A 14,590-nucleotide genomic window follows, 5' to 3' on the forward strand; every position below is an offset into this window, starting at 1 on the left:
AGAAGGTCAGATACAGTGCCCGGTTCTTCTCAGGGTACAATTAGAGAATTGACAGGTGCGTTAAAGCCGAATCGGACGCCTTGCCTGCTTCCAATATAACTAAACTTCACGGGAGATAACCCCCAAACTGCAGAGTCACCCTGACTTGTTCCGATTGCCAAAATAATAACTCCTTGACTATTTCCTTGGACTCCCCTCAAGATGATTTCATCCTGAATATTTGCCCTGCGGGTGTCTATAGGTCACGACCTTTGTAAGTACGATAATCATCTGAGAAAGTTACTGTTTCTCTATCTGAACAGACTGTGAAATCTTGTAACTCTGACAAATGTGCAAGGTTGTTTTGTTTTGCTTCCTGTAAGTACTTGTATTTGACAAACCAATTCTTCAGTCTGCCTCTCTTCACCTTTGCGAGTAAACTCTGCTTTTCTAAGTGTATCTGACTCTGAGTCTTTCTTGGTCGTGTGTCAGTACTAAGGTTTCTCTTTAGAGTGCCCTGGCTTACAAAGAAGAAAGAATGTGAACCTTTTAACATTTCTTGCGTCTGCTTCCTGTGTGAGTGAGCTTTCTTTCATTTTCAGGACAGCTCTAAAATTGTAAAACAAAAATAATTTCAAAAGTCCATGAAAACAAACGGAAGCAAAGAAACCTGTCAGTTCGAAACAACTCAGTGATCTCAGACATTAGCCTCAAAATCCAGTTCAGTGGCTCTCAGGCTTGACTGAACTTTGAAATCATCTATGGAGCGTTTAAAAAAAAAAAATCTTATTTCTAGATTTTGTCCCCACAGATTCCGATTTGATTAGTGCAGCCAGAGAATCCTGATTTTTTAAAGCACAGGATACAATTGTTCATTTAAGACTGGGAGCCACTAATCCAGATAATCATCAATGAAAACCCACCCTGGGGTCCTCTCTTACAAGGGCAGATCATTAGCTCATCTTTCCCACTGTATATTTATATAGTATCTTTGTATTTTCACATCATAATAGTCAAATCATCGAGTGTATCATCAACATATTTACTAATGAAATGATCCTTTTGGTTTTGTGTTTTTAATTATAATAAATCATTTAAAAACAGATATTGATTTATGGATGTTCTTAACAAAAGCAATCTATTTTTTTAAATGAATTCTACCAGAGTCAATTGAGATGAGAGGGATGGGGGCTGCTGGCTCCTTTAGTAAAACCTCATAGACCCTTGGGTGAATCCTCCCTCCTATTTTTCTTCCTCTCAAGTCACATAATAGACAATTTCTTAGTGAGTACAGAAGAAAAGTGAAAGGAGTTAAATCAAATGGTCTTGAGGGCTTTTGCTACCTAATTCTGAGGCTCACATTGTTCTACCAAAAACAGCTATACCTGTAATGACCGCCTTCTCTCTTGTGAGCCCAGATATGGGCCATTGTAAGTTCTTTTCTGGAGTGCAGACTTCCCCACTTCTGTTGACATGTCTTCAAATAGTTTTGAACAAGGTTGGTAAATTATGCTTTTATGCCTCATTAATTAATTTCTTTTTAGGGAAAACAAACCCCAGTCATCTCAGTTGCACTTATTGTTAATATCTGAATAGTCACTTTCAAAAAGGTGTCTCTATGTGTTCTATATGTTGAATTTCTAATAGTGGAAGTATATATAAATGTTTATTATTGCAAGAGTAAAATGCTGCAATTAATGATTGTGAATGGTGTTAATTTTGTCAATGGTGTTAATGTCTGAAAAAATTATTGACATCTTCAAAATAGCTAAATAAGGAAACACTCTGAAAGGTAATACGAATCTTAAGAAAAGGAATACTAGAGGCTCCTGGGTGGCTCAGTTGGTTAAGCGTCCAACTCTTGATTTCAGCTCAGGTCATGATCTCACAGTTCATGAAGTAGAACCCCACATCGGGCTCTGCGCTGACAGTGTGGAGCCTGCTTGAGATTCTCTCCCTTGCTCTGTCCCTTGTGTGCTCTCTCTCTCTCTTAAAAATAAATAAAACAATTTATGTATGGGGTTTAATTGCATGTGAGATAAAACCCAGTATAAGAGTAGCTTAAACATGAGAGAATATTTCTCTCTCAAATAAAATAAGACTGAATATGAGCAATCCAGGGTTGGTATTTGTCACAGACTTTGAGTCTGGAGTTCTCTCTTGTCCAGCAAGAGAGTGGATGCAGAATTGAATATGAAAGAGGCTAATGTCTGGGAGGAGACAAGAGCCCCCCACAGAGGTTTCATCTCCATATTTATTGAGCTCTCAAGATCTTACATACATGGTGAATGTGAAGCAAACTATCAGATAGTAATCATTAACTCATATAAGAAGCAAAGGGCCTGGGGGCAAGTGGAGTTTGTGATCAGGTACACTGGTGTCAGATGGAAAGGAATTTTACTCATGATCCCATTACAGTATCTCGCTACCTAGCCTCGGGTGCTTTTGCCCCATGGTGGTGGCTTTCTGCCCTAAGCTTTTTCCTAACCCATTTATGTAAGTAGAACCTATTTCTCCATAGATATGATAATTTCAGTGTCAGACCCAGGCACCTGCGACCTTATGGCTCCATCATCTTCAGCATATGGCTTCCCTGGTGGCTCAAGATGGATGCTTAAGCTCCAGCCATCATATCTGCAATCCAGACAGCAGGAAGGGGCAGAGTGGGAATAGTGGCCTTTAAGAACACTCCTTTTTCCATGCCACTGGCCAGGAATTAGACACATGTTCACTCCTGGCTGCAAGAGAAGTTTTTACTCTTGGAAGTCATGTTGCTCATCTAAAAACAATTCAGGAAAAACAAGAGGAGAGCAGATATTGAAGGGAAATTAGTAACCTCTATCATAGGCCTTCATAAGTATTCTTTGAAAGAATGACAAACACATAAATGAGTCAATACTGCTAGAAATCCAAGCTCACTCTAGCCAGAGGAAAAGGGTTAAATTTTGTAACCCTGTTCTGCTACCTACTAAGAATGTGGCTTAACCTAAGCCTTAGTTGCCCAGGTAAAATTAAAATGGTAAAGATAGAAATAACTAATAGACTGAGCAAAATGTATGTAAAAACCCAACCTAGCACAGTCTGGGACAGCTTGAGATCTTAAATATTAATTCCTGCCCCTCCCTCCTTAGCAAAGCTAAGATCCAGACCCTGGGATGTGATCACTCCTACATTTCTGACTCTGTCTCCTACTTGACTGCCTGGAATACCTCTGAAGAGGTCTGTAAGGAGGATGAGTACTAGGCACCAGTAGATGAACGTTAAGGTTAATCACAGGGAACATGAGCTACCTCTCTTCATGAAAAATGAAATCTGTGTAATAAGCGAGACAGGTAAGCATTATCGTAAGTAATAAGCATATTATACTTTTTACCTCACAACGTGATGGTAATATTATCCCCATCATACCAGTGAGGAAACTGATCTGAATAATTAAGAAATTTGCCTAGACAGCAAGCAAATGACAGGGTTTGGTGAGGTACCTGGCCATTCTGACTTCAGAGCCAGCACCTATGACCACCGTGTTCTACTGACTCACTGTCTTGTTCATTTGACTGTTAGCTCCCCTGAGGAAGGACAAGATGAGGCCCTGTTTCATCCATCTGAATTTTAACTTGCCTGAGGTATTCCTTCATACCTGGCATTTTCCTAGCATCTGTGACCTACATCATCTGTTTACAGGTAAGAACTCTCTTTTTATCTCTCTTTATCTCCCCCTCCTCCCTCACTTTGGTCAACTCCCACAACCACAGAAGCTACACCCAGAAGCGTCCTTACGTTCCTTGTGGATGTGGTCAAGGGGGCTGGTTACAAGAGCTAGGGATCACCAGTCTCCATTTACCGGACCCCATAATCTATGTGCAATGCTCCTTCCAATCTTTGGTTTTAGACTTTATTTTTTTAATAGAAGCTTTAGGGTTCCAATAAGCTGAGAGGAAGGTACCGAAATTTCCCATATACCTCCTGCCCACACATACCTAGCCTCTCTCATTATCAATATCAGTCATCAGAATAGTGCAATTTTTTACCAAAGATGAACTTAACATTGACACATCACAGGCACCCAGAGTCTTAACTTAGTTTAACTAAGACCCAGAGTCTAACTTTAGTTTAACTAAAGGTTCACTCTTAGTACTGCACAGTGGGTTTGGAAAAATTTATAACAACAATACATCTATCATTGTATCATACAGAATATTTTCACTGTCCTAAAAATCCTCTGTTATATGTCTATTCATCCCTCCCCACTACCTGCAACTCTGGGAACGACTGGTCTTTTTTATTGTCTCCATAGTTTTCCTTTTTCCAGAATGTCATATACTTGGAATCATACAGATGTAGCCTGCTCATATTGGCTTGTTTTCACTCAGTATAAAGAATTTTAGGTTCCTCCATGTTTTTTTGTGGCTTGATAACTCATTTCTTTCTAGCGCTGAATAATATTCTATTGCCTGGATGGACCACAGTTTATCCATTCACCTACTGAAGAGCATCCTGTTTGCTTCCAAGTTTTGGTAATTATGAATGCAGCTGCTATAAACATTCACATGCATGTTATTGTGTGGACATAAGTTTTCAGATCCTTTGGGTAGATACCAAGAAGAATAATTGCTGGATCATATGGTAAGAGTATGTTTCGTTTTGCGAGAAATTGCCAGACTGTCTTCCAATGTAACTGTCCATTTTGTGTTCCCACCAGTAATGAGTGAGAGTTCCTGTTGCTTCACATCAGTACCAGCGTTTGGTGTTGTCAGTGTTCCAGATTTTGGCCATCGAATAGGTCTATAGTGGTGTCATGTTGTTTTAATCTGCGTTTCCCTGATGACATTTGATGTGGAGCATCTTTTCATATGCTTATTTGCCATCTGTATATCTTCTTTGGGGCGGTGTTTGTTATGGTCCCATTTTTTAATTGAGTTGTTTTCTTATTGTTGAGTTTTAAGAGTTCTTTGTATATTTTTTTTTAGTTGGTTTTTTTTTTTAACGTTTATTTATTTTTGAGACAGAGAGAGACAGAGCACGAATGGGGGAGGGTCAGAATGGGGGAGGGTCAGAGAGAGGGAGACACAGAATCTGAAACAGGCTCCAGGTTCCGAGCTGTCAGCATAGAGCCCGACGCAGGGCTCGAACTCACGGACCGCGAGATCGTGACCTGAGCCGAAGTTGGCCGCTTAACCGACTGAGCCACCCAGGCGCCCCTCTTTGTATATTTTAGATAACAGTCTATTATCAGATGTGTATCTTGCAAATATTTTTTCCTAGTCTGTAACTTCTCCACCAATGCTCTTGCTACTGTTTTTCACAGAGCAGACGTTTTTAATTTTAATGAAGTATAGCTTATCAACTTGTCTTTCATAAATCATGTCTTTGGTATTGTATCTAAAAAGGCATCACCATACCCAAAGCCATCTAGGTTTTCTCGTATGTTATCTTCTAGGAGTTTTATGGTTTTGTGTTTTACATTTAGATCTATGATCCATTTAGAGTTAACTTTGGTGAAGGGTATGAGACCTTTGTTTACACTGATGTTTTTTACATGTAGATGTCTGGTTGTTCCAGAATCCTGTTGAAAATATCTTAACTCCATTCTATTACCTTGGCTCCTTTGTAAAAATCATTGGCAATATTTATGCAAGGCTATTTCTGGGCTCCCTATTCTGTTCCATCTAACTACTTGTCTTTTCTTTCACCAAACACCACACTGTCTTGATTACTGTAGCTGTATAGTAAGGCTTGAAGTCGGGTAGCATAGTCCTTCAACTTTGTTCTTCGCTTCCAATATTGTGTTGGCTCTTCTGTGTCTTTTGCCCCTCCATATAAAGTTTAGAATTGATTTGTCAATACCTATAAAATAATTTGCTGGGATTTTGATTGGGATTCCATTGAATCTGTAGATCAAGTTGGGAAGAATTGACATCTTGACAATATTGAATCTTCCTATCTGAACATGGAATATCTATCCCTTTACTTATTTTTACATCTTATTCATCAAAATGTTTTAAGTTTCTTCATAAAGATCTTATATTTTGTCAGGTTTATACTTATTTCATTTTGGGGGGTGCTAATGTAAATGGTATTTTGTTTTTCATTTCAAATTCTACTTATTCATTGCTGGTATATAGGAAACCAACTTACTTTTATATATTAACCTTGTATCCTTTAACCTTGCTATAAGCACTTATTAATTCCAAGAGGTTTTTTGTTGAGTCTTTCAGATTTTCTACATAGATGATCATGTCATCTGTGAATAAAGATAGTTTTATGTCTTCTTTTCCCAATAAGCATACCTTTTACTTCCTTTTCTTGCCATATTGCATTAAAAAGAGTATTGTGTTGAAAAAGGGTAGTGAGAGGGGACATTTTTGCCTTGTACCTGATTTTAGTGGGAAACTTTCAAGTTTCTCAGTATTAAGTGTGATGTTAGCTGTAAGTTTTTTGTATATTTTTTAAATCAAGTTGAGAAAGTTTCCTCTTTTTCCTAGTTTACTGTGAGCTTTTATTATGAGTGGGCATTGGATTTTGTCAAATGCTTTTTTTGCACCTATTAATATGATCATGTGATTTCTCTTTTTTAGTCTGTCGATGTGCTAGATTATATTAATTGATTTTTGAATGTTGAACCAGCCTTGGATACCTGGAATAAATTCTACTTGGTCACAAGTATAAATCACAAGATTTATATAATTCTTTTTATACTTTTTTTTTGGATTCTATTTACTAATTTTTTTTTGAGGATTTTTACATCTATGTTCATGAGATATATTGGTCTGTAGTTTTCTTTTCTTGTAATGTCTTTGTCTGGTTTTAGTATCAGCATAATGCTGACCTCATAGAATTACTTAGGAAGCATTCCCTCTTTTTCTATCCTCTGAAAGAGATTGTAGAAAATTGGTTAAATTTCTTCCTTACCTATTTAAAAAAATTCACCAGGAAACCCATCTGGACTTGGTCCTTTCTCTTGTGGAAGGTTATTAATATTATTACTTCTTTAATAGATATAGGCCTATTCACATCATCTATTATTTCTTATGTCTTTCAAGGAAGTCATTCATTTCATCTAGGTTATCGAATTTATGAGCATAGAGTTGTTCATAGTATTCCTTTATTATCCTTTTAATTTCCATAGAATCTGTGGTGTTGTTCTTCTTTCATTTTGATATTAATAATTTGTGTCCTTTCCTTTTTTCTTGGTTAGCCCAGCTAGAGGCGTATCAACTTTTTTGATCTTTTCAAAGAACTTTTAGTTTCATTGATTTTCTCTATTGGTTTCCTATTTTCAATTTAATTGATTTCTGCTCTAATTCTTATTACTTATTTTCTTCTACTTATGTTTTACTTAATTTTCTCTTCTTTTTCTAGTTTCCTAAGGTGGAAACTTAGATAATTTATTTTAGATCTCTCTCCTTTTCTAATATATGCATTAAATGCTATAATTTTTCCTCTAAGCACTGCATCTCACAAATTCTGGTAAGTTGTATTGTCATTTTCATTTAGTTCAAAATATTTTAAATTTTGTCTTGAGATTTTTTTTCCTTGACTCGTGTTATTTAGAAGTGTGTTATTTAATGTCCATGTATTTTAGGGTTTTCCAGTTATCTTTTGTTATCTTTTGAGAGCAGACATTGTAGGATTCTATTCTTCTGAATTTGTTAAAGAGTATTTTGTGGGCCAGAATGTGGTCTATCTTGGTGAATGACCCATATGAATATGAATATTGGATGAAATAGTTTATGGATGTCAATGATATTCAATGTTGATTGATGGACAGTTTAACTGTTCTTAGTGATTTTCTGCCTACCAGATCTGTCTGCTTCTGAGAACAAGATATTCACATCTCCAACTATGATACTGGACTCATCTGTTTCTTCTATTTTATCAGATTTTGCCTCTTGGAATTTCATGCTCTGTTGTTATATGCATACACATTAAGAATTGTTACATCTTCCAGGTGCCTAGGTGGCTCAGTAGGTTAAGTGCCTTGACTCTTGATTTCAGTTCAGGTCATGATCTCATGGTTTGTGGGTTTGAGCCCCACTGCCCAGGATTCTCTCTCTCTCCCTCTCTCTCTGCCCCTCCCCCACTCGTGCATGCTCTTTCTCTCTCTCTCTCTCTCTCAAAATAAATAAACATTTTAACAAATACAAAGAATTGTTATATCTCCTTGGAGAGTTGACTCCTTTATCGTTATGTAATGCTCTTTTTTTTCCCCTGATAACTTTCCTTACTTGAAGTCTAGTCTGTCTGAAATTAACATAGTGATGCCTGCTTTCTTTTGATTAGTGCTAGCATCGTATTTTTTTCTCTATCCATTTACTTTCTATCTATGTGTGTCTTTATATTTGAAGTTGGTTTCTTGTAGACAACATATAATTGATTCTTGTGGGGTTTTTTTAATGTTTTATTTATTTTTGAGGGTGGGAGGGGCAGAGAGAAAGGGACAGAGGATCCAAAGAGGGCTCCATGCTGCCAGTGCAGAACCAGATGCAAGGATCAAACTCACTAAGCATGAGATCATGACCTGAGCTGAAGTCAGAAGCTTAACCGACTGAGCCACCCCGCTTTGATCCACTATGACAATCTCTTTTATTTGTTGCACTTAGACCACTGACATTCAAAGTGACTATTTTTTTTTTTTTTTGGGACAGAGAGAGACAGAGCATGAACGGGGGAGGGGCAGAGAGAGAGGGAGACACAGAATCGGAAACAGGCTCCAGGCTCCGAGCCATCAGCCCAGAGCCTGACGCAGGGCTCGAACTCACGGACCGTGAGATCGTGACCTGGCTGAAGTCGGACGCTTAACCGACTGCGCCACCCAGGCGCCCCTCAAAGTGACTATTGATATAGTTGAATTAATATGTACCATATTCATTACTGTTTTCTATTTGTTGTCCTAGGTCTTTGTTCCTATTTTTGTTTCCCATTCTTTTTCTGGCTTTTATGCTCTTTTTAAAAAAAAATTTTTTTTTACATTTATTTATTTTTGAGAGACAGAGTGCCAGCAGGGGAGAGGCAGAGAGAGAAGGAGACATAGAACCTGAAGCAGGCTCCAGGCTCTGAGCCTGGCTTTTATATTCTTAATTGAGCTTTTCATGTGATTCCATTTTTTTCTCCTTTCTTAGTAGATCCATTATATTTCTTTTTTTTTTTTTTTACTTTTTTAAATCATTATCCTAGATTTTGCAATATACATTTACAATATTAATCCATATCCACTTTCAAATAACACTATGCCACATCATGGGTAATTGGAGTACCTTATACTAACAAAATAATTCTAATCCCTTCCTCTCATCCCTTGTACCTGTTATTAATTTCATTTATATGTAAGGATAAATATATACATATATATCCATAATACATATATGTATACAAGTATACATAAGTATGTGTGTGTGTGTATATATATATATGCATAATATATGTGATAGAACACATTATTGCTGTTGTTATTTTGTATATGTGCAGCCAAAGTGAGCACTTGCTACTGTTATTCTGAACAAACTGTTGTCTTTTAGAGAAATTAATAATAAGAGAAATAAAAGTTTTTACTTATCTTCACGTTTCACTTCTTCTTTTCCTTCTCTCCAAAGAACTTCTTTTAAAATTTTTTGTTTAATTAAGAAAGTCTTTGGGGCACCTGTCTGGCTCAGTCAGAAGAGCATGTGACTCTGATCTCAGGGTTGTAAGTTTGAGCCCTACATTGGGTACAGATGTTACTTAAAAATAAAGTCTTCAAAAAAAAAAAAAAGACAGTCTTTATCTCTCCTTCCATTTTGAAGAATAATTTTTCAGGGTCCAGAATTCTAGGCTGGTGGGTTTTTTCCTGTCAACATTTTAAATATTTCACATTATTCTCTTCTGGATTGCATGGTTTCTGAGGGGAAATCAGATGTAATTCTTATCTTTGTTCCTCTGTAGGTAAGATTCCCCCCACCCCCGGCTTCTTTCACAATTTTTCTTTAAGTTTGATTTTCTATAATTTGAATATGATATGTCAAAGTAGAGTTGGGTTTTTTTGACATTTATTCTGCTTGGTGTTTTCTGAAATTTCTGGATCTCTGGTGTCTGTCATAATTGGGGGAAATTCTCAGTCATTATTGTTTCAAATATTTCTTTTGTTCCTTTCTCCCTTTCTTCTCCTTCTGGTATTCTCATTATGTGTATGTTACACCTTTTGTAGTTGTCCTACAGGCCTTGGATATTTGTCTTGGATGTTTTTCAGCCTTTGTTCTCTTGCATTTTGGTTTGGGGGATTCTTTTGAGCTATCCTCAAGCTCAGAGATTCTCTCCTCAAATGTGTTCAGTCTGCTAATAAGCCCATCAAAGGTATTCTTCATTTCCGTTACAGTGTTTTCATCTCTAGAATTTCTTTTCGGTTCTTTCTTAGGCTTTTCATTTCTCTGCTTACATTTTGCCCATCAGTTCTTGCATGCTGTCTACTTTATTTATTATAGCCCTTAACATATTAATCAGTTGCTTTAAATTCCTTATCTGATGATTCCAACATCCCTGCCATGTCTGTTTCTGATGTTTGCCCTATAGCTTCAAATTATGTTACTTTGCCTTTTGGTATGCTTTGCTGATTGCCAGGCTTGGTAAATAGGCCTTTAGTAACGTGGTGGTGAGGTGTGGGGAGAGGGGAAACGTCCTACAATGATTGTGGCTGAGTCTTTTAGTGAGCCTGTGCCTCTGGATTGAGAATTTCACAAGTGTTTCTCAGAAGTTTTTTTTCTCCCCCTTTGTGTGTGAGAGGATGGCTAAAGTGGGTTGATTTGGGTATTTCCCTTCCGCAGATCAGTTAGGCTCTAATAATATTTCAGCAGGTTAGCCTCTGGCTAACAAGTTTCCCCCAAAGGCAGGCTTTGTTAAGGACAGAGTGCTCTAGTTATTTCAAAATGATTCCACCTCTCCTCCCTATGCCAGAAGCCCAAGGGGGTTTCTCTCTGATACACTCTATGGGACCTGGCGGAACTCCAAGAGGTAAATCTCACAATACTGTGGCATCCCCCTGTGACTGGGTTCCTGGAGTTTTTAACTCTCAGAGTAGTCTGTACTGCCTCTCCATCAGGCAATTCATCAGTTGCAGTTCAGATTTTCCTGTCTTGTCACTGCCTTCTGCAATGGTTTCTGCCTGAGAGTCTCCGCCCCAGTAAGCTGTCTTTCCAAACTTATTCCAATCTTTATTTGCCTGACTTTCCAATCTTAAGGACATCTGTTTGCCTGTGTCCTCTCCTCTCTTCCAGATCCAAGAAGGGTTGTTGCTATTTCAGTCTGTTCAGCTTTGTATTTGTTGGTAGGCTGGGGTAGTAACTTCCAGGCTCCTTATATGTGGAACCAGAAGCCATAAGTACACTCCTTCCACTCTTCCCGTTACAAATCCACCAGGAAGAACTCCCTTCCCCTGTTGGCTAGAGAGACTTGGTGAGTCCTCAAGGACTTAGAGATACCGCATTCCCACACCATCCTGAAGAGACACTGAAGCCAGCAGCATCGCTCCCAGCTCTGCTCCAGGGAAAAGGCAGGGAGGGAGACAGACACTTGGGTGGGGTCACGTACAAAGAAGGGACAGATTTCAGGTTTTCTTAATGACTTTAATTGGAGACTCGAATGCTGTAAACCATCATTCAAACCTAGTTCTGTGAGACAGTATCTGGTTCTCCCTGAGGTCAGGGAGAAATGCGAAACTGAGGTTGGAAGAGGGAGTCCCACTCTCCCTGGTCTTTAATTCCAGAGTAAAATGATGGCTGCTGGATAAGCCCTTAAAATAACTGTTAATGCCACCAAGCTGTAAATTCTTTGTTCTGATGCAAAATCTTCTTCCTATTTGGGGGACCCTTTCACAAAATATGTGGGGTCAAAATATACCTCTGCACCCGCACTAAACAAGTAGAATGCTTCTTGATGCAGGCACTGAGCTGGCTGCTAAAACACCCAGGCCCGGAGAAGTTCACTCCCTCCCAGGTTCACTCACAGTGCCAACCCATTATCCTCTCCATCAGGCATCAGCGTTCTCCCAGGCCCTGTTCTGAGAGGATATAGCCCTAGAAAAGACCAAACGGCCACTGCTTAATTTCCATGACCAGAGTCCTTTGAGGCCCCGACATAGGGCTGAACTTCAGTTTGCAAAGCTGTGTACGATAACAGCCGTTACAGTGACCTTAAATTTTTATCTGCTGTTCTTCTTAAGAACAATTGAAAACACCTTCACGGTGACGACACCGTCAGGTTTGCCCTCTCACCAACCCCCCCAAAAAGGAAAGGGGGAAAACTCCTTCCCTTTACATTCAAAGGAAACATGAGGCCTAGAGACATCAAGGACTTGTCTCCACCAGGGCAAAGGGCTATGGAGGGCTCCCATCTTCTCTGTCTGGACTCTATTTCCAAAATGCTACAGCACAAAGATTTGACAGTTTCTCTGCATTTTTCTTACTTGTTTCTTTTCCCTCTTTCCCGTAAGGGCATTTTTAGACTTGGGAATCCCCCCTCCAGTCTTCCCCATCCTCCTCCAGCCCAGAGCAGATAGAACCTGAGTCTTGCAAGAGCTCCCACTGTCCTCATGCCCCTGTCTGGCTCCAAGCTCTATTGGGTGGAAGATACCACATAGGCTGTGGCGATGTATTTCTTGCCATTTCCATAGGTGGACTTGTCCCACGTATAGGTCTGGATGGCCAAGGGGTATCCACCCAGGCTTAACTGGCACCTGTGGGGAAAGACGGCCAAGTCAGAGGGGCCCATCACATCTCTCCGCACCCACCCCCTGCCTAGGAAGATCAAGCCCGACCCATGCAGAAGGGCTCCACCCGGACTTGAACAGCCTTTAAGAGACCTGCCACAGCTTTATTTCAGCCACTACCTCCAGCACAAGCAGCCCTTCAAAATCTGTGCCTTATTTTCTATCTTCTTAAAGAACACTGCTCCTCATCTCCTCCAGAACAGTATTATTCTAAAATCTCAGACTCTAGGGCTGAGCCCCCCAGAAATGAAATGTCTTGTTAGGGTTTTAGAAGTAGTAGGACCCCAAATCCTCAAATGTTGGAATGCATGGGGCCCCGTGGTTTCTAGCTATACTCTCTGGGATGTCAGGTTCCCACTAGGAGCCTTGGGTGCCAAAGAGAGAGGCTCAGGGTGCCAGGGCAGCTCCATTTTCTCACTGTTTTATTTTTTTTAATGTTTATTTTTAAGAGAGAGAGAGAGAGAGAGAGAGAACAGGGGAGGGGCAGAGAGAGAGGGAGACAACGAATCCAAAGCAGGCTACAGGCTCCGAGCTGTCACCACAGAGCCCGACACGGGGCCCTAATCCACAAGCCTTGAGATCCTGACCTGAGCCAAAGTCAGACACTTAACCGACTGAGCCACCCAGGCGCCCCTCACTGTTTTATATAGGAAGGTTCTGCATAAGATTTCACGTGGTGGTTCTGCTGCTAAGGTAAAGTTTGGCAACCACCAGTCTTTTTTTTTTTTTTTAATGTTGATTTATTTATTTTGAGAGAGAGCACGCATGTGCATTAGCAGGTAGGGGCAAAGAGAGAGAGAGAGAGAGAGAGAGAGAGAGAGAGAGAGAGAGAATCCTAAGCAGGCTGCTCGCTGTCAGTGCAGAGCCTAATGTGGGGCTCAATCCCACGAATCGTGAGATCATGACCTGAGCTGAAATCAGACGCTTAACCGACTGAGCCACTCAGGTGTCCCTGGCAACCACCAGTCTTATCTAACAACTCCATTTCACAAGTGAGAAAACCGAGGTCCAGAAGGGTGATTTGTCGGAGCCACAGAGTCACAGAACCCAGCTCTCCCGACGGTCCTGGCTGAGGATGATGTGTGGCCCCAGCCTGCTCCCCGGGCCTGGCCGGCCCAGTACTTACACTTTGCCAGGCCTGGCAATGAAGCACAGGGAGTAGAGCGCAAACTCAAACTCAGGGCTGCTGCCAATGAAGGCTGAGCCCACTTCCTTGTAGTAGCCGTCCCAGTTGAACTGCATGGCTAACACGTCGGGGTAAGAATCCCACTGTGGAGAGTAGCAGAGAGGGCCTGGTGAATACCGCAGAGTGGGGTCTGACAGAGACGTGGCAAACGATAGCAGCCGGCCAAGATTTGGCGATGGCCCGTCTGAGTTTTCTGGGGAGGCTGGCTTCTTCACGTCGACCAAGGAGACAGCCTGGCCCGCTAAGGTGTCGGCACCCTCCGTCTGGAGCTGCCAGTGTGCATCTCCCAGGGAGGCCAGAGCCAACATTCCTGTGACTGACAGCCGGAGCTCTGTTTCTTGTGGCCATTACGTGTGGAGGAGGACAATGTATTGCCCCCAAATTATTTCCTGGCACAGGGCAGCAAAGATTTCTTTTTTATAAAATGTAAGGGGTTGAACTCAGACTAGCCAGGCTGAAACTTCCAGCCAAGGCCACCTTCTAAGGAAATTCAGGCAGGGGGTAATGGCACATCTTTGAGAGCGGTCTTCCCCGCCCTGAGAATCCTCCCCTCCCCTCAGCCTCGCATCCAGAGATGGTGCTGTCTGCCTCCTGCCCTCTGCAGTCTGGAGCCTTCAGTGTTTAGAAGGGAATCTCGGGGTCCCAGCTGCCTAAACGTGCTCTCCAGCAGATAAGGAAGTCATATTCACAAT

General features: G+C 40.6%; 1 protein-coding gene and 1 long non-coding RNA gene across 4 annotated transcripts in view; one reads left to right on the forward strand and one right to left on the reverse strand.

Annotated features, from left to right (window-relative positions):
* The window catches only part of LOC132694471 (uncharacterized), a 16,638-nt gene continuing 2,048 nt past the window's right edge, over window positions 1-14,590 (forward strand). For 2 of the 3 annotated variants that reach the window (XR_009617310.3, XR_009617311.3), the window contains exons 1-3: window positions 5-253; window positions 3,541-3,660; window positions 4,410-4,493. This is a non-coding gene — a long non-coding RNA (uncharacterized LOC132694471). Of the gene's footprint in view, window positions 254-3,540; window positions 3,661-4,409; window positions 4,494-14,590 lie in introns of all 3 variants that reach the window. The other variant, XR_009617313.3, reaches the window with a different exon arrangement.
* The window catches only part of ENDOU (endonuclease, poly(U) specific), an 18,531-nt gene continuing 16,434 nt past the window's right edge, over window positions 12,494-14,590 (reverse strand). The window contains exons 9-10 of the mRNA XM_060657849.3: window positions 13,839-13,981; window positions 12,494-12,679 (exon numbers count right to left, since the gene is read on the reverse strand). Coding sequence (XP_060513832.1) covers window positions 12,559-12,679; window positions 13,839-13,981 — 264 coding nt within the window. The 3' untranslated portion in view covers window positions 12,494-12,558. The remainder of the gene's footprint in view (window positions 12,680-13,838; window positions 13,982-14,590) is intronic.

Source organism: Panthera onca, chromosome B4 (genome assembly GCF_046562875.1).
Source record: "Panthera onca isolate mPanOnc1 chromosome B4, mPanOnc1 haplotype 2, whole genome shotgun sequence".
Taxonomy (NCBI): domain Eukaryota; kingdom Metazoa; phylum Chordata; class Mammalia; order Carnivora; family Felidae; genus Panthera; species Panthera onca.